Source organism: Falco punctatus (genome assembly GCF_963210335.1).
Source record: "Falco punctatus genome assembly, chromosome: 3".
In the NCBI taxonomy this organism is placed as follows: Eukaryota; Metazoa; Chordata; class Aves; order Falconiformes; family Falconidae; genus Falco; species Falco punctatus.
The window spans coordinates 48187021-48206834 of record NC_137582.1 but is presented as its reverse complement, the minus strand read 5'-3'; the positions used below and the strand labels follow the sequence as shown (position 1 = coordinate 48206834).

At 39.2% G+C, this 19814-nt stretch overlaps 1 protein-coding gene across 1 annotated transcript in view; it reads left to right on the top strand.

The window, feature by feature from the left end:
• The window catches only part of LOC308060553 (transcription factor SOX-17-like), a 37767-nt gene that overhangs the window by 16443 nt on the left and 1510 nt on the right, over nt 1-19814 (top strand). Inside the window, exon 1 of the mRNA XM_080379441.1 lies at nt 1-19814. This exon is cut by the window's left edge and continues 16443 nt beyond it. Within this exon, the coding sequence (XP_080235567.1) occupies nt 19517-19814 (298 nt within the window). The 5' untranslated portion in view covers nt 1-19516.

Genomic DNA, 19814 nt, shown 5'->3' with positions numbered 1-19814 from the left:
TCATTCTTTCCTTCTCATTTTCTCACTCTGTCATTCACAGCTGGGCAAAATTTGTGCATGTGAAAAGGAAGGAGTAAAACAAGCTTGGTGGGTGAGATGACTTGCTGTGATGCAAAGCAGCCACCACACATTTATTTTAATGAGGTTGCTTGTGTAAATATCACTCAAATGCAATTTTTTCTTCATCTGACAAGTTATAATTGGACCTCTGCCACAGATTTTCCAATGTGACATGAAGTGAATCATCTAACCTCTAACTCTATTCTATATAATTTTAAAAGGAGTAATAATACTTAGTGTATCTTTTTATGTATTTATTGGATGTGTATTAGTAAAGAAAGGCATTATGTCCTGTCTCTGAAGGTACTGCTGTAATGCAAATAATTGAAACATTACAATAACTTGGCATATTTGAAGAACAACACTCAGTTGTTTATATAATGTTTCCATTTGCTTTCATATTTCCATTTGTTTTCACTTAGCGTTATCAAAAATAACAGTTCAAAAAAATGAATTGACATTACTGAAAAACTCAAAGTATATTTTGAAAAAATGAAGCAGATATATTACATTAATTGTAGAGATTGGAATGAAATAATGCATTCTTCCTTTTCTTCATAACTATTCCTTCCTTGTGCTGCAAGAAGTTGTCCTTTGGAAGTCTGGAGAATAGCTTTCATAAGTAGAAATTAATTTTGTCAGATTACCTCAGTTTGATAACTCTGAAATTAAACAAGTATCCTTTTTAATGACCTAAACTTTAAAAAGTAATGTTCTCTCTCATTCTCCAAATTTTGGGTATGCTAGGGAGTTTGTCTATAAGGGTTATTCATTTGAAGCAAAACATTGGGTGTGTGCTTTCTAAAGACCTCTGTAAATCAACAAAGCTATACATAGCACAGTCTGATGTAGTTACCAGCTGATATTTCTGCAAAGGCACTCCAAATGAGAGAGGAAATTCCAAACTTCCTTATTATTCCAACATGCTGAGCTTGCTAGTCAATAAAAGTTTTCCAAGTTTTATTTAGTGTATTGGTGGCATCTGGCTGGTTCCAACGGCAGGTATCCTGTGTTTCCTACTCTTCATTAGCTATAAACTTTTCATTAATGTTAAATTTCTGAAACACTCCATTTTTATTATACAGGGTATAGCACTGAAGCTATTTCCATTTGAGCATCCCAACTACATCCTCTCTTGGCTAACTGGTAGTAAAAAACAGTATTGCAATGAATAGTTTCACAGAGAGTGTGCCGCTTTTGTGTATGGAATTTGGAGAGCTTTGCTTTCAGGATCCTGTTCTACAAAAGCTTATTGCATGTAGAAGGGGGAATTAAGCCTAAATATTGCATGTCTTTGGATTTCTCTTTTCAGGCTTTGGTGCCATTCATGTAATCATAAGTCAGTCAGCTTCCGGGAAAGCCAGGCAATGCAAGCAGGCAAACAAAGAAGGTTGATAGGAAAGAGATGTCATTAGTAACTAAATATACGTTACACTATAGTCATGTTAGTGACTAAAATGAGCATATATGCAAATACCTGCCCATTGGCTAGAATGGACATATATTTAGATGAAATCAGAAATGTTTTATCCCATTTCTAACACACAAGAAGAACAGAATTGTGGGAAAATGCTAAATAATCCATGTAGATATGACTAGAATGTCTTATGAAAGCAATAGCCAAAGAGTGATTAATAGATAGTGCAACAGCCACCCAAAGAGACATATCTAGTGAAAGGCTGTCTCTTACCTGGAAAGATGATTATTCTAATTTTGGTATTTAGCTCCCATCTCTGCTCTCTGGGATGCAGTTTTCAACTCTATGCTGGGGCAGGTTATCAGCCCATTGCCAGGTATATAACTGTCAGCCACTCAGATGTAACTTTTTGCATCCTTTTTTTTTTCCCCTCTGCTTAGTAGATGTGGCTCCACTTTAAAAGGTACCATGCTTTATTTAGTGCATAAAGGTGTGAACACCACCTTGAAGTCAAATTAAGAAGTTGAGATGACAGCATTAGGATATCTGAGATGTGGAATGGTATTAACAGAATTTTCCTTTCAAAAATGTGGAGACAGTTTAATTTTTCAGACATGAAAACATCCTAGAATTGTTGTGGTGGTAAAAATTAAAGGCTCTGTAAGTTAGCTGCTAGATTCTTGTTGTTCACTTATCATGTGGATCTGCATATGGCAGTTCATTTTCATTTCCTTTTATTTTATTCCTTCTCAGAACTAAAAGCAAAACATTCCTTTTCAATTTTGTAAGGCAGATGAGCAGTTAGTACCTTTGTGGTATGTTTTGCTGTTATTGATATAGGGGCTCCAAAATAAACAGCTAATTTCTGAAGTTGGAAATTTTTCAGGATTCTCTGTATGCATTGCAATCCCGAATAAAGGCATGTTTGGCTACATCTGCTTATCTTTCACACAGACAGCCTGATTGCAATTGATATACAGCATTGTTACCAGGTATTTCTCAAACAAGAATGTACAGATATTGTTCATAACTCTTAGAATTAAAATTCAGTGACCTCTCTGCTAAAAAGCCTTGAAATGAGTTTTTTATCAGAAATGCATACAAAAAATAAAGTTTGTCAGAGTCCAAGAAGGCAACATTTGAACACGAGAGTCCAATTTAAAGGCTGTTTTTCATGAAAATGTGTTTGTTAGAGTATAATATTTACTGAAGCTGGGCTGAAAGTCTTCTGTGAAGAGTCTTGACTTGTGAGTTTCCATGATACTTGCAGAAAATATATATTGTTTGCATAACTATGCAATTCCTACTACTTAAATGGAATTTTCAAGAAACTTCTCTTTTATTAATACCCATGAGAAAATAATTCCTGTGGATTTTTGCTGTTTCATTTTCACACTATTTTTTATGTGTGTAACTGAACATTCTACATTGTCCTTAATCATAGACAGCTTCTCCAGGGAAGGGGGGTTTGAGCATGACAGACTATAGAATAAAACTCTATCTGTTCCCTAATCTAGACCACCATGGTACTCCAAGTCCTACAACTTGAGAGAAATTAACCATGCCCTTTAAGAACTGTCACTATCTATTGATCTTCTGTATTTCATTGTCTGGGATTCTGAGCTTCTGTCACTCCTTCAAAGATGCAGTATGTGTTTTCTTATTGCCGTACTGGTATAAAATGAACAACATTCCAGAAATGAACTGTTTCAATGTCAATTCCGTGTCTTATCTGTTTCAGTAATAACTGTTGTGTATTTTACATATTCTTCCCAGTTAAACTCATTATTGACTTGATTCCAAACACCTGAGGGCAGTAGGCTGAAACAGAACTACAACCATAAAGTCATAGGATTCTTCTGAAGCTACATTTTTCTGTGGGATTTGGTGTTAGTCTCTTTAACAAGTGGAAAAATCAGTGGTTGATGCTGTGAATGTACATGCCTAAGTATAGCAGTAAATTATTAAAACTGAGACTATTACCAGAATATATTTTTTTAATGACTGTTCACTAGTTCTTGTGAGCATTCCTGGTGTGCTCTGGGAGAGAAAAAAAAATCCACAAATTGCTTTATTTTTGAGAGAAAACTAAAAATTCTCACTAGAAATTCCTATACAGTAAATCAAGTTGGTAACCTTTCTAAACAGTCAACAGCATCCTGAATGCCAATATATTTTTCCATTGTATTTACTCCTATGCATACATCTTCTGAAAAATATATGACTTTTGCTAATTTAGAATTACATGGTCACAGGTCGCTTTTTTTCTATGACTCTTCTAATCACGGGAAGCATGAGAAAGCCGACCTTCCCTTTCCTCACCCTCTTCACTGTACATCAGAAGCTAGTATTCTTGTCTGCTGGAGTTCAGACAATGTCAAAGTGGAGGGGAAAAAAAAGGAAAAAGAAAAAGAAAAACAATGACTGGGGCTGTCTGCCCATCCTTCCACTGTGTGAACAGAGAGGGTTGGAGATAGCATTTTTTCATGGGATAGGGTTGTACCAAGACTTGACAAATTAAAAAAATAGTGTTTCGATACCTCTAGTAAAGGGAGTGATTTGGGGGGGAGACTTCTAGAAACACATGTCAGTTACGGATTACTGTGCAGTGAACCGGTACCAATTAAATAAATCTTTTTGTTAAAAGAACAGATATGAATGCAAACCACACTTTAGCTACTAATACTTAGATACACAACCATGGTTTTAGGTTCCTACTTTGCAGGGCTGGCCAGTAAATCTGGGCATACTGTTTAGTGCTGTGAATTTCTCAGGGACTGAGTTTCTGCAGTGCGATTTACTTTGTTAGATAAAGTTCTATATGTCTGTTGATGTTCATCTTGGAAAAAGAGATGACTACCTGAGTAGGAAACTAGTATTTATTTCCAAAAATTCTCTAATAAAATTTAAAAAAGTTTTCCTATTATTCTAACATTTGATGATCATTGTATTTTGGGGAGGGGGGGAGGTGTGCTGTGACTCAATACGATTGCATCTTTTCATTACTTTGCTGGGAAATTTTTTAAAATGTTTTAAAATGTATATCTAAAATGGTAGTTACACATTAAGGTATAAGGTGACTTCAAAGATAGCTTTTAAAAAGAAATACAGGTTTAAATTTTCTTTATCTTTGTCACAAAGATTATTTGTTGATTCTGAAGGAATTAAATTGATAAATGCAGTGCTCAGGTAGCACCCTGTGACATTTTAACCTGGGTTCAAAGCTTCTTTTGTAGTTCAGCTCCCTCAGAGAACCTTTGATGTTCTTAGATTCATTCACCCCTCATTTGCTATTGTCTTAAGTATTTACCTTCTGGAGTTTATTTAGGAAAGGTATTCTAGGATGTAGCAGAATATCCTAAAACAACCATGGTAGGACAGAGATGCTTACAGAGATGTTAATCACCTGTGATCTGTCATGTACTTAGATACAAATTGCAAGGCCAATACTAAACATACATGATTCTGGATTATTAAAAAAGTGAGGAAGAAACTGTATGCTTCCTTGAAAAATATCTTTGTCATTTCTTTTTGTGATGATTTTCAACCTTGAGTATTGATTTTAGCATTTTTAACTTCCAGCATTTGAGTTAGTAAAAATTCCTTGAAACTCACTCGAAAAATAAGCTTTTCTACATAGACTTAATGTTTATATTCCTTATAATTTTCAATAGTAGTTTTTCACAGCTTTATCTGAGCACTTAGTAGTATGTATGTGTAGAAGATTTGTTCTGTCCTGTTCACTAGAGATACCAAATAGCTCATGAGGCATTTGATATCTAAAATGGCTGGAACACCTGCCTTCTCTTCATCACAAGGCTGACCAATGGGACTAAAGTACTTTATGCATGAGGCTTAAAATTAAACTGTGAAAAATTAGCATAATCTGAGTGCATAGTGTAAAATCAGTATTGCACAGTTATAACTTTTTCTTGAGGAGAACACTGCTAAGAGATTGTTTACCTACTTCCCAGGTATAAGATTTATTTATTGAGTTTTGTTTTAGAAATGCTTTTTTTTTTTTTAATTCCATTGAAGAAAGATTAAGGTCAGCTCAGTGTGTTCACTATTTTGTTTTAGGGATCTGCAGAGTGGGATTATTAAATTTGATGGAGAGCAAGCGTAACACAGGACATGATTTGTCTTCTCTGCAGTTTCTGAATAGCAATTCCTAAACAAACAAAACCATACTATGGAACTGAACTGGTAAAACAAGGATTTAAGTATGGAATAAAGAAAAATTAGCAAATTAGTTTTAAAGTCAAAGCTAAATATTAGCATAATTTTTCATTAAAGTTTAGAAAACTAAGGACAGAAGGAACTTCAGGGGCTGACTAGTCTTCCCCCTCACAGATTGCCCAGAGAGGTTGTGGTTGTGGTCTCCACCCATGCAGATACGCAACAGCTGTTTGGACACAGTCCTGGGCAACTGGCTCTAGGTGGCCCTGACTGAGCAGGGGGGTTGGACCATATGACCTTCAGAAATCCTGTCCAGCCTCAACCATTCTGTGGTTCTGTGACCTGATGCAAGACCAGTTGTAGGCATACCACTCTTAACAGGTGTTTGTTAGCCTGGTTTTAAAACATATTCTTTATTTATAAAAAGTGGAGGGTTTCATTTTCTCCATAGGTAACATATTCCAACACTTCACTATCTTCACCTTCTTCAGACTATTTTTCTTATCATTAGAGCTAAATTTTCCTTAGTGCGGTTTAAGTATGTCATGATGTTCTGTCCTATCCTCTGTGGATATTAATCTATACTGCACCAACTGTCTAAGAATGTGAAGACTGTTATTTTGGGTCCTCTTCCTTGAGGAGAAAAGAAAGGTTACTTCACAGGCTGCAGAGAACATACATACCTACATAACCCAGTGTGATGGGTATTTTCTCTTCCTCTCGGCAGCACGACACTGTTGACTGGTGTTTAAACTGTCATTTACAACTACCCTCCAAACCTTTTTCTTCAGTACTGCTTCTTCCTTTTAAGTTCCTCATCTTTAATATAGTTTATTCTTACCTCACTAAATTACCTTGCTTTTTTCCATGTGGAATTATATCCTATTATGTTTAGGCCATTTGTATAATTCTGAAGATCATTTTAATTACAATCTTGCTCTTGAAACTTCTTGATACCCCTCCTCACTTGTTGGAAGTTTGCAAGTTTAATAAGTATATCCCTCTTTTATCCATCAGCTTGGTAGAAAGTTTATTATATTTACTATTGGTCAATCCATATAAAACTTCAGTCTATTTGTCCTTCCATTTTGATAGTTAACCATTGATAAATAATCTCTGTTGTTTTACAAAGAAAATTCTTATGGAAAAATGACTGGAAATTCTCCTCTGCATAAGTTTACTACAAGAAAAAAAAGGATATATATGAAACTTAGTGCAAGCAACATGTATCTCTAATGACTATACATATTTATGGAGGATTTTATCCTGAAGGATTAAAAATTTCTATGCAAATTATATATAAGGGAATCCTTATCTCAAAAATGCAGTTGTTGCTTGGTATGCGTATATATCTGTAGTTTAATAATTTCCAAGTGGCACTACCCAAAGCGTAATAATGCAACATAACAAAATACATTTTTTTCTAGGGGATTCTTCCTACTTATCTTTCATCAACTATCTCAAATCCTTAAGGTAAGAGCCTGAAATTAGGCAGTATGAAACCACAGTGTAAACAAAACTATAAAGAATCAAAAGAAATTATCCAACTTGGAATTTTACCTCTACTTAGTCGCGGTATCAATACCTTTATTTTTATAAAAAGGTAAAAATATTTTCTCACCAAATGACCAAGATTTTTTGTATTATCCAGATTTAAGTGTTTAGATGTATAAATTATTTTTTCAATATTTCTTGATTTGTTTTTCCTAACAGTTTTGTATCTTGTATATTCTGGCATCAACTAGAATTTATAAAAGGAATAATCACACCTAATTAATTCACTTATTTATTGGTAGAGTAACTGTAAAGTCATTTGACTAATCATTATTTTCTAGTTTGATTTTCTTTCTAGTCAAAGATGTTGGTACTCATTTAAAATCAAACTTCAACTTGCCATTGCACTTTTTGTAGTGAAAATAATTAAAAAACCAGGTACAGTAATATTGGTTATGTAGTCATGTGTACTACGCAATAAATGCTGATTTATATACAGATACAGCCATTTTTGTTCCATCTGTATGATTTGACACTTTACAGTTTTCTAGGATCAATATGGGAAAAGGTAATTAAGCCTAGAAGAAAGAAGAGTTAAGCTGCAGTTCCAGAGTAGCTCACAGAATGCATAGTAGAAGTAAAGGTTTAAATTTGGCTTGGGTTCCTTACTACTAATTTTCCTTTGAACCATAGATTTACCATTTTCCCAATTAACTGTAACTGATCTGTTACTGCTAATCCCTGACTAGTCTTTCTATCAAAGGCAAATCTGCCTAAGAGTTTAGTGATGCTCTGATTCCCCCAGATTTTTAGCAGGAACATGGGAGAAAGGGAGCCTAAGACCAGTATCTTCAAGTTTAGCATGGAACTGTACTTAAAATTGGAGAGGGGAAAGGGAGAGGCACATGATCCACGGCCTTTTCCCCCTCTGCTGCGACTTTGGACTGGTTAGTTAGAACATCTATTTGTCCTGAGTTCCCAAAGGTCCAGAACAGTGTTAGTAATATTAACAAACCTTTGTAAACCGTTTGTTGGATGAAAAATAGTATATAAATGCCCTCTGTAGTGAGACAATATGCAAAAGCTGGATTTGGAAAAAATGTTAATTTTTTTTTTTCAGAATGTCTTCAATTACAAGGTAAGAGCAATAGGTAGAGGCCTGGTAAACACAGCTCCTAGTTGATCATCTAGCATTGCAGTCGCATAGGAACTCTCAAGGAGGGCTGCATCTCCTTAGTGTCTTGCTTTAATTCTTGATACAATGGCTGTTCAAAATAATGTCTAGTTTAGCTTGTGACGAAGGGGTGAGGCTGCAGCTACTTCTGTGATTTAGGTGTGCTCCATTGTAGACCCTTCAAAATCTTGTGAAATGGTAGTTCCTGGCTGCTTCTTTCCTGGACCACTCTTCTGTTTAGACATGCAGTTATTCCATGGAACTGGGATCTGGTCAGAGCTCCTCCTCTTAGATTTACTCAAAAAGGTGGTTAAACACTTTGAATTGAGAACTTTGCCTTTTTAACAATTTGTTGCTTTGGGATTTATACTGTTGATTTGGAATTGTTTACTTTCTGGAAAATTGTCTTAATACTATTAACCTTGCATCCAACACTTCTTCTAAGACTCAAGCTGATTAGCCCTTCTTTAATTATTTTTAACAGAGCAGAGGATAATAATTGGTTCTTGAAAGAAAACTTTCCCTAGTGAATGTATCATGCTTGTAAAGTAACTAGGATAGATTTATTGATTCTGTCTAGAAATGTAAAACATAACCTTGAACGCTTTGTGATCTTTGCAGTGGTGTGTCCAAATTACTTCTGGTGCCATGTATTGTATTTAATTCATATTATTATTTAAATAATTTATTTAAAAATATATTTAATTAAGTTATTTACTGAGATATATCACTGAAATTTACAGAGCTGAAAAAGTAATTTATTCACAATATTTTCTATCAAATTCTGTCATACAGACATATCTTTCCACTCACCTCTTATTTTGGTATTACAGGATAGATTTTGACCTACACCTGTATAAACAATGACCTTAATGTATGGCTATTCTGTGGATGAAATTCTTTAAATATATGTGAACCTATAAATTCTTCTTTTGTGAGTAAAAATGAATGATAATCTGTGCTTTGTAAAAGCAGCCAATATTCAGCAGTCTGTGTCCCTAATCTTTGTGATAATGGTTTTCTTAATCCTAATTAAGCATATGTCTTAGGCAACTACATACTTCATTCAGTATTACACGTTATTTAATTTTTTTGTAAGCAGTGCCATTGCAGCTGTCTAATCACTCACTGCTGCAATACTGTTTGTTTTTGATTGTAATACTGTAAGAAGAAATAAATGTCATATACCTCTTCACATCACTATGCTTTTAATCCAATAAACTCAAGACGTGCAAGTACACATGTAGTAAGCTGGGAAAGTATTTCTGCAAGAGCTGTGGAAGTAATCTTCTGTTTCTGTTTGGGACAGCATCTGAATGCATATCACAATCTACTCGTTTTCAAATACAGATTTCTTAAATTTCTGTTATTGAAAATCTCTAGCAAAGGAAAAAATAGTTTTGAGTAGTTTTTTTCTTTGAATAAGAAAATGAAAATGCATTTTTTCTAACCACTTGCAGGTAACTATGAGTAGCAGTGGTTGCTTTTGGTTAAGGAAATTATGAAATGTGAAATGTGAAATTTCAGGCTGAGCCAATGACATAGAAGTCTGTGGTTTATAAAACATACATCCAAATGCATACTATCAAATGCTCAGTAACTTAATTGTTTAGTGGAAAAAATACCTATTGAATATTTTACCATTTTGTGTGCTAAACAGTAAGAGCTCTCTTGAGACATAAACATAAACCCTGTATGCATCTGTCAAAGGGATTCCCCAGATTCCATACTCATGCTTCTATGTAGTTTAGTAACTGAATAACTTTATCTTATCTTCTTGTTTCAATTTCAAATTAATTTAGTGCTCCTGTAAGGTGAACTTCTGGTAGGCAAGTGTCTAGCCAGTGCTGTGTTAAGGTTCAGCATCTAGTTGGGGGAAGCTGATGGACCAACGAGTCCCCATTAGTATGAAACTCTTCCAAAGACACATGATATATCCAACCTTAGTTCTGTAATCATGTATTTAAATAAAATCAGTTGACTGTATTTTGGAAGTTTCTGAAGCTACAGGCTGCAAAGAAAATCCTAAGAATTAGTTTGAAATCATTTGTACAACTATTAATCAGCAACTTCAGTACAACTGTTACTTACCCAGATCAAATCTTTGTTGCTTGGATTTTGCTATTGAATTAATCTCCCAAGTGGCAAAAAATGTGTGTGGCTGCAGTGCTTCAAACATGAAAGGGACATTTAAACACCTGCCCTGCACACACACACACCCCCCAACAAAAACTGATTGTACTGATAGATTTGCTTTTCATGGAAAGGAAATAATCAATCAGGCTTGATTTTTATTTATCGGTAGTTCAGGTCTGTGCTGCAGCCTCTGCTGACTGCTGGCTAGGAGGGTCTGCAAAAAGAAAAATGCTGAGGAAATGTATTAATTTGTAATTAAGAAATAAACATGAAGAACAAAGAAGACACTAAAAGCAAAAGTAGTAACTGAATAATATTTCTGGTATTGAAGGAAAAAAGGGACAGATACCAGGAGGTATACAATTGTAGGTAATCTTTTAGTGCCAGAAACACATGCTTGCTGATGTAACTACATCTTCAATAGCAAGGTTTTCCTGTTTAGATAGGCAACAAGGTAGTTTTACTGCTAAACGGATCTTGTATTTAGCTGGCCTAAGATTAAAAAAACTCCAACAACAAGAATAAAAAACAACTTTTGCAGTTCTGTCAGATTTTGCAAGCTGCCAAGAAACCTCTGTATTATCCCTTGTTCCAAACATGAAGTGTGCACACACCATCTGCCCTGGAAGGAGCTGCAGGTCCTTCCTGAACAGGACATGTTCTGGTGTTGGCTATGAGCTCAGACTTTTTCCTATACTTAGTTGCAGTTAGATTACTAAAGTTTTGTAGCTGGACTTTAAAGAATGTATAAGAATTACTAATACATTAGAAGGCTGGTTCTTCCCCTTGAAAGATAAAGTGAGAAGTGTCTGTCTTTGAAAAGTTTTTATTTTTCTGTTGAAGAAGTAATACTTTTTGCCAGAATCTAGCTTAAAGTATCCAATGGCAATATATCACAAATATAGTCTAACAAACAGTCACAAGAAGGCTACCTAGGACAATATAAAATGTTTATATCTGTCAGTGACATACTGCAGATATATGAAGAGGGAAACTGTTCCCTCAGAAATGTTCAATTTGAAAGGCAAATGCAGCATCTTCCATTAAAGTACCTTTTGCGCTGCAGAAAGTATTAATCAAGCAGCTACAAAATCCTTTACAGCTCTGTACTTTCGTCTTCAGGGTATGTCTGCGTGGCACCCTTAGCTGTCAGCTACTCCTCCCAGCAGCTGTATTCTTAGAGGGGTAGTTCTGAGGTCCCAGAAGGTAGCAGGTTGGCTGTACTACAGACGTTGGCTTTTGGGGAAAATGGGCTCCCTCTGGTGAGTAGTTGAGTCGTTGTCAACCTAGGTGTTCTGTCTTGTCTTAGTTCAGATTTTATTTTTAAATGGTCTATCACAGCACTTTAAACATCCACATGCACTGGTGTATAAAGTGATCCTAGCAACTGTCAACACTAGTTGTCTTTGTATCCTGAAGTGGCATAGGGCTTGCAATAGTGAGTCTTGCAATTTTTCACTGACTGAGAAGGAAGGCTAGAGACTGACTGCTGGAAACAGATGACTATGGAAAGTTAGGTATTACGGTTGTGTCAGATAATTTTGGTGTGCTTCAGTTCCAACGCTGGCCTTAGTAAATCACCAGTGTAGTTGGTTGATATTTTAATATTTCTTAGGCATTTTTTAGTTTATCCTGTGCCAAGTGACTTATTACTTTTACATTTTGCAGGATGCTGGTCTGAACCAAAAAGCACAAATATGCTTTCCTTTTGTAGCAAGTGTATTTATACACGTGTAGATCCAGAAATTCAAGCTCTGTGGTCATCTGCCTTGCTTCATGAATACAAACCTCTCCAGGTTTTAATGGTAGAGGGCTGTCAACACAGTATATCTAGGTACTATGTAAACTGTCTCACAAAGAAGATTTGACAGAATTTTTAAAAGCTGAAAAAGTCATTGAAGTTATCATTGAAACAAGGTTTCTAAATTGAATATTCTTGCAACATTTATATGTAGAGCCCTGTTAAGCAGGCATCCTATCTTAATGGAACTGGTAAACTGAAGCTGGCTGCATAGAAATCGTCTTAGGTCTTGCAGGTTGTTTGCAGTAGGAGTGAGGCTCTCTAGTTCTTGATCTAGCTACAGAGTAAGTTTATTGAAATTCCTGGGTCTTTTTTTTTTTTTTTTTAAGTTTTCAGTTCTGTGATAACTGCTCTCTCACCCTTTCAGTAAATACCCTTCAAAGGGTGTTGTGAAGATAAAAAGGTGATGTTAAGGGGACAAAGCAGGAGGAAAGGGGACTTTCGGTCTTAGGTTTTATTCAAACAGAAATGGGCCACGCAAGTAAAATAGGTGTGACTGCTGAACTGCAGCTAGATAATTCTAAATCTATCCAAAGGCCAAGCAATAATGACTGGATCAAAAACCACCAAGCTGCATTGTTCAACTTAGCTTGGAGGTTTCTGCACCTTGGTTCTCTTTTTTTTTTCTAGTTGCTATCTGTGTCAGGCATGATCCCATGAGGAACTGTTCCCTTCTCTCTCATGGCTTGGTGGTACTCAAAGGTGCTCAGAACATTGCATATTAATGCATTCTAGACAGAGAAATTGTAGACTTCGTTGTGCCCTGTCAAGCAAGCAAATGTCTACCACTGAAAGTGCTGCAATTTTGGTAAATAGTGTTAAAACCATGGTCAGATTGACTGCTTTGGATTTGGAAGATGTGCAGGTGTCTTTTTCTTATTATCTGCAACTTTATATGATGTTTCAATGGAACATCATGTGAATGTTAAAATAAATCAATACTACAATAACTAAAATAATTAATATGAAAACTAAAATTAACTTTATACATTAAGAATACTCAAGGAAAATAAATATCAGAAAACCAAACAGCTGAAGCTATCAAGAAATGAAACCAGATTCATTTCCTGAACCTTCCAACTGCCTGATTTTTAATTTTTGTAGTTTATTTATCTAGATAAACTTCAGGTGTCAAAAGTTGTAGTGCACTTAACCACTGAATATAATTGCAAAGATACAATGAAAATTCAGAGACTTTCCACGGGGTGAATTTTAAAATCACAACCTTAAACAATCTGATACTTTGATTTGGAAAAAACAACATCAAATTTTGTATTTGTATGTCTTGGTTATAAAGAATGACCTTTTTGGTCATGTACTAGAACAGATATTTTTGAACAACGTTACCACTGCTTCCAATTTCAGGAATTAGGAATTTAATTTTAAAATATGTGTATCTTATTGTCCATCTTGAAAAAAAGTTTTATTTGGATTTAGTGTTGTTGAGGGTTTAAATCCATTCTTAGTTTCTCTCTGATCTTACTTGTTCATCACTGCTAATTAATCAAAACGCAGATGGCAAGCCATTGACATTTGGATTTAGTCATCATTTAATAATTTTGTTAGTAACACTAACATACTTCTGATAAACTGCTAGTATAGGATTATTTCCACATGCTAAAATCCCAGATCATCTCTTCCGTGACCCTAAATAATTGGCATGATAGGACAGTAACTGCCCAGCTCCAGGCCCAACTACTTTTCCATTTATACAGTGTAACAATTTTATTCTTGCTAAAGGCAAGTAACTTTACACTTTGTAATTACTGTGAAATATTACTGTCTACTAACAAAAGCAACATAGTGATAAACATTACAAGACTGCAGTAGTATTATATATAGTAGCATAGCCTACCTTCTAGAGAAAACCTTGGGACATTTGTTCTTCTGGCCTTGTTAAGGATATTCTGGGAGCTGAGTGATGCCAATGAAGAAATTTATTTCACTCCAATATAGCTGACATCAGCTTTTTAATTGTATGATTACATGACTTGTCCTTCAACTAAAGCCATCACTTTAGCATCTAGCATGTAAGAATAAATTTTATATTATTACAAGTTTGCAGTAGCTCCACTGACATAAATACAAACAGAGGCTAGGCCAAATTGTTTAGTTCAGTTCAGATCCCTGATCTTTTGGAGTGGCTCCAACATTGTATAAAGCTGCCTTTTTTTTTTTTTTTTTTTTTTTTTTAATGACTTGTATGTATTTAAGTATGAAAACTAACAGGATTTCTGTTCTTGGAAATTCAAGTCTAGGGGAGTTCTACCTGGCCCCAGCTAGTGTACTGCTTTGTGGTCCCACACAAATCGTTCTCAAATCAAAGGGCACTGAAACCATAATGAAGTTGCGAACTCCTTGTGCAAACCATTGGATTTTTATTTTACATAGGAAAATGCAACAGGTATGTGATCTTAGTATCATGAATTAATCTTTATATTAAAGGAGTAGAAAAAAATATGAAAAAAATGGGTGATAAGCCTTGGCTCTAGATTATGTTGTTAGCAATTTGAGGAAAGTGCCATTTCCAGGCTTCCTTTCAATGCTGCTTAAACTGAGAAGCATATGCCATTGACTTTATTGGAATTTGTTTGGATCCACGTATTATCTATTATCTATCCAGATATTACAGAAGTACCTAGCACTCGTGTCAGTTAAACATGTCATTTCCCGTTGGTTCCCATACGTTTGATTTATGTCTTCAGACAGGGGTAGGGAAGGCGTTACAGCTGCATTAAAGTCAAGCCCAAGCAGTCCCCTCGGTGGCAGAGTTAACTCCTTCCTAGGAGAAGGCACGGTGGAGGCTCTTCCCTGCACCTCAGGTCCTCCAGAAAGTGCACCGCCGGTGTTGAGCATTAATGCAAACGTTCAATAACTTCATAGAAAAGCCATTTCCATCAGACAAGGAAATTTTCTGACTGTCCTTCAGTGCAATGACACGGGCATAGTACGTGGTACTATGTAGTTGGAAGAACGACAGATGGCAAGATGTATATATTCGTGTATGTGTAAAGTATGTATTTCCTAGCACCGAGAAGAAGAGAAGAGAGAGATGGGAATGTTATCCAGGGCTGTCCCTCCTCCCGTGCGCTCGGCACACCCAGGGCTAAGCCAGGCGAAAGGGACAGCACAGCGGCCCCTGCACTGGCCCTGCGGCGTTTGCCTGCGGCTGAGTCCGAGGCCCCTCTGCAGATAAATGAACGGCACCTATCGGTGTCTCCTTGCAGACTTCCAGTCTGATCGGTGCCGGGGCTCGCCCAGCCCGGCACCAGCTTGGGCTCGGTATAGAGAGGGCTGCGGAAAAGCGGGCCGCCCGCCGAGGAAGCCAGCAGGAGCTCCGGGGGAAGGGGCCGAGTGGGACAGCCTCAGGGGCAGGGCGCGGGGAGGCAGCGGGCTGCGGGGGCGGGAGCCGCGCTGCCTCCTGCCCGGCTCCGAGCCCGCCGGCCGCCGTGCAGGGGGGCATTTCGCCCCCCGCTAGCTGGCCGGGGCGGGGGGGAGCGCACTCGTGTCCACCGGGAGGCGAAAACGCTCTTACCTCGGAGTGGGAGTCGCGCACGTCCCGCTGCCCTCGCCGGAAGCCCTTCAGCCCTAAAATGCGGGGACGGCGTTGCTTAACACCCCAAAGCAGCCGCGCACCCATGTAGGCAGCTTGTTGTGCGGGACCGTACTGTTACCCCAGTCTATTGTCTGTCCCCCACGGCTGCCCAGCCCAGGGCGATGTTCCCGCTGAAGCGCTCCGCTCTGGGTGCTGCGTGCAGTTACGAGCAGCAAGCTTTTGCGGGTTTAGCTGTTTATGCGGTTTGCTAGAAAGTAATTCGCAGATTAAGCTGACGCAAGCGAAGCAGTAACTTTTTAACCGTTGGGGACTATCACTTGGCTGTAAAACACGTCACGCTGTTTCAATAGTTAAGAGATTCTGAAAGGGACATTTTTCATTTTTTGGTTTTTGACTTTTTCCATTCAATAGTGGGTCATTCCTGACCAGGCCCCCTGCTATCCACTCACTTTCCTAACGCAGAGTCACGAAAAGTCTTTATTGGGGGAGATTTCTTGCACTACACAGCATTGTCGGGCTGGGCTGCTTTCATTTAGTGATTTTGAACTGCTTTAAAGAGGCAAAGTGTGTTGCCTTTAAATACACGTTAAAAAAAGGCTCTTGTCTTGAGAAACTGCTCGATTTGCAGGAAACTCTCCGGATGTTTGCTGCTTTTCATGTGGCATTTGTGGTCGGCTCTGATAACGCTGGGAGCACCACTTCCAACACCGCATTCTGTAATGGACCTGAAATAGAAACACATCTCTTGCCGGAGGATCCCCGCTCCGCGCCCCCGCGCTGTGTACGGCGGGTTTAAAAGGTCAATAAATCAGAAGGATGAACTCTGGGCGGCATTGTTAGGTTGGGAAAGTTAACGAATGACCCCAGGAGTCGTGCGACCAAGAAGGTTTCAGGAGCGTCAGAAGAAGCTCTTTACTAAACGCTTCAGGGAAGTGAGGTACAAGCAGAAAGCACAACTTGAGTGAGAATCAATGCTGTGCGGTGGGTTTAAAAGTTACAATTTAAAAATACCTAAACAGTCAAAATAGAAAGAGAGAAAAGAGGTGAGATAATCTATTTATGACGCCGGGGCACTGGAAGGGTCACAAACTGCCAACATTTTCTGTACAAACCAGGGAGCTTTTACTTTCTCGGCTTAGATTCAAAACACACCTTTCTTTCTTTGATCCTAGATCAATGAGGTGTAGAAACAGCTTGCACAAATCTCCCAAACAAAGTTAGCTGCAGTTTGCTTGGTTTATTACCTCATGTTCATTATATAGAAAACCATTTTCTTCTCTGCTGGAAGTGACAGCCCCAAAATTGCTGTAAAGCATATTTGTAAGCAGGCTCTCTACTCGCTGAACTTTTTCAGGGCAAGATCTTGCAGGATGTGTTCCCTTGGCTCACGAAAATGTTTCTGCTAAATAGACTAGAAGGGACGGTTTGGCATTTTAACAAGATCAGCTCGTAAAACAGGTAATTCTGTCTTCTATGCATTAAACTCCGAGGCGGTCAGTTTTGACCGAGTCAGTAAATCGGAGTGAGCTGTAACTGATCTGAAAGTCAAAACGGACTGCCTTCGTTAGGGCAGCGCATTGTTGCCTTCTTGGGTTTTGTTTTGCTTGGAAATCATCTTGCTTTCTCCTCTCAGACGATTATTCTGTTCTCTGCAGGGAAAGATACACACATTTTCCTCCTGCTTGAGTTAGCTTCAGACACAATTCGGATTCTGTTTAATTCAGAATTTTCTCTGGGTACCGGCCATGCTTCTGTGCGTGACCTGTCCTGGGGCAGCTGGCCTAGGATTAAGGGCTCTGGCTCCTAGCACGTCAGGCCGGGAAATGTCACAACCTCAGCCATAAAACTGAAGTCACTGGCACACCAGCTTTAAAAAGGTAAAAAAGGTACGCCCTAAGGTAGTGTCCCAAAGGCGTCGAACTAAAAACGATTAGAAAAGCACTTAATTCCTAACGATGGTCGGCTTTGCAAGAGGAAAATGGCCCCATGAACTTATTTTACAATCAATTTTAAATGCATTGTACTTTTGCAAGAACGGTGTTACTATATACTAGTATGAGATCAATTTACACATATATATGTGTAGGGACATCGTTTTCGTCTCTGTCGCTTTTTACAGCACCTGATATAAGGAAGAAAAGCAGACCTGTTTGACCCTCGTGTTGGACTAGAGCGTGTGTTTGAAGGGCAGGGGGGAGCAGGGGGGGCGGGACGACACGACACACCAAAACCTTCTCTTTGCTTAGTTTTAGGCAGATAGTAGTCTTTTGGCAATGGTTTCGACTCCTCGCAACAGGAGTAAATACAGGGTACCAAGGCGGGAAATAAATCTCTTGCTTATAATCTCTAACAAACAGAAAGCATGAATGCAGAAGTGCCTCGAGAATTGTCCTCCCCGGTGTTAGTCTCGGGCAGCTGCCGCTCGCCACTGCGTTTTTCTTTTTAGAGTATCTACTGACCGTCAGGTGTAAAGGACTAGGTTTTGTGTTGCACGAAACAGGAAATTCACTGTTAGAATAAGTTAATGGTGAAGCCCGCGCTTCATTCATTTAATTTCAGCGAGAATTCTTACGATATTGGTTTATTTGATCGAGGTAGCTACCCAAACAGAGGTGTCCTTAACTAAATAAACGTCTTTGATCTTCAGTTTAAAGCTCAGCGGTTTCTCAAATAAGCATTAAATAGCACCACGTAACAATGCAAATATTAATCAGAGTGCCCGTGAAAACGCCGTATTTTGCATTAGTTTGTATGCCAAAGAAGAACATATATGGTAGCGAGATAGAATTTGTGTTTATTCTGAAGTGACGGATTTTTTACCAATATCTGTTTGTATCTACAGTTTATTTATGCGGGCAAATCAGAGAATGCCTGAACAAGGCAATGTAACACGCAGTACCTACTGCAAAGCTCAACTAATAAGTCAACCTATTAAACATACACTAAATTTGTGCGCTTTTGGCAGGTAATGAATAACTTTATAACGAAGTATGAAAAAGTGTGAAAGGATGTATTTCATAGGCTTTCCTGTGGATTCAGTATCCTACTGCCCCACGTAGTTTATGTCTTTCATGGGCTTACGAGATACAATATGCTAAGGTAGCACTACAAGGTGTGAAGCAAGTGCGAGATACTGATGATGACTTGGCTTATTCTTCCCAAGTTACTTTCCAAGTCTGCCTACAAAAGAAGCCCCTTGTGTCTCTCCGGCTGTTACGGGACATCTAGGTACGGTTCCACATACTCTGTCCCTTTCCCCCCTTTCGTGTCTCCTCTGGTCAGGGTTGTCCGTTTCTAGCTGGGCCGGTGACGGCAGGGTGTTTTCCTGAGGACAGCCCGGTAGCACATCGCCTCGGTGGGCCGGTCTCTGCTGCCATTGCGGGGGAGCGGTTAAATCCGAGGGCCTCTTACAAATGCGCTACCGGTTCTCCCCAACGACGGCCGCGGTCCCACGGGGCCAGCGCTGCCCGCGCCGAGGCCCCACGGCCCGCTCAGGTGCCGGACCGTGCCACGCCGGGAGGAGCCCCGGGGGCCGCCCCGCGCCGCAGCGGGAGCCGCCGGCACCGTCCCGCGGCGCTCCCGCCCCCGCGGCCCCATTGGCCGCGCCGCAGCTCAAATAGGGCCGGGCAGCGGCGGCCGCCAGCAGCGAGCGGGCTCCGAGCGCCGAGCCCGTCCGCGGCCCCGCCGGAGCGTCCCGACATGAGCAGCCCCGATGCGGGCTACGCCAGCAGCGACGACCAGGCGCAGGGGCGGTGCTCGCTGCCCATCATGATGCCGGCCATGGGCCCCTGCCCCTGGGCAGAGTCGCTGAGCCCGCTGGGAGAGGCGAAGGCGAAGGGCGAGGCGGCGCCGTCGGGGGCGGCGGGCGGCCGCAGCAAGAGCGAGGCGCGGATCCGGCGGCCCATGAACGCCTTCATGGTGTGGGCGAAGGACGAGCGCAAGCGGCTGGCGCAGCAGAACCCGGACCTGCACAACGCCGAGCTCAGCAAGATGCTGG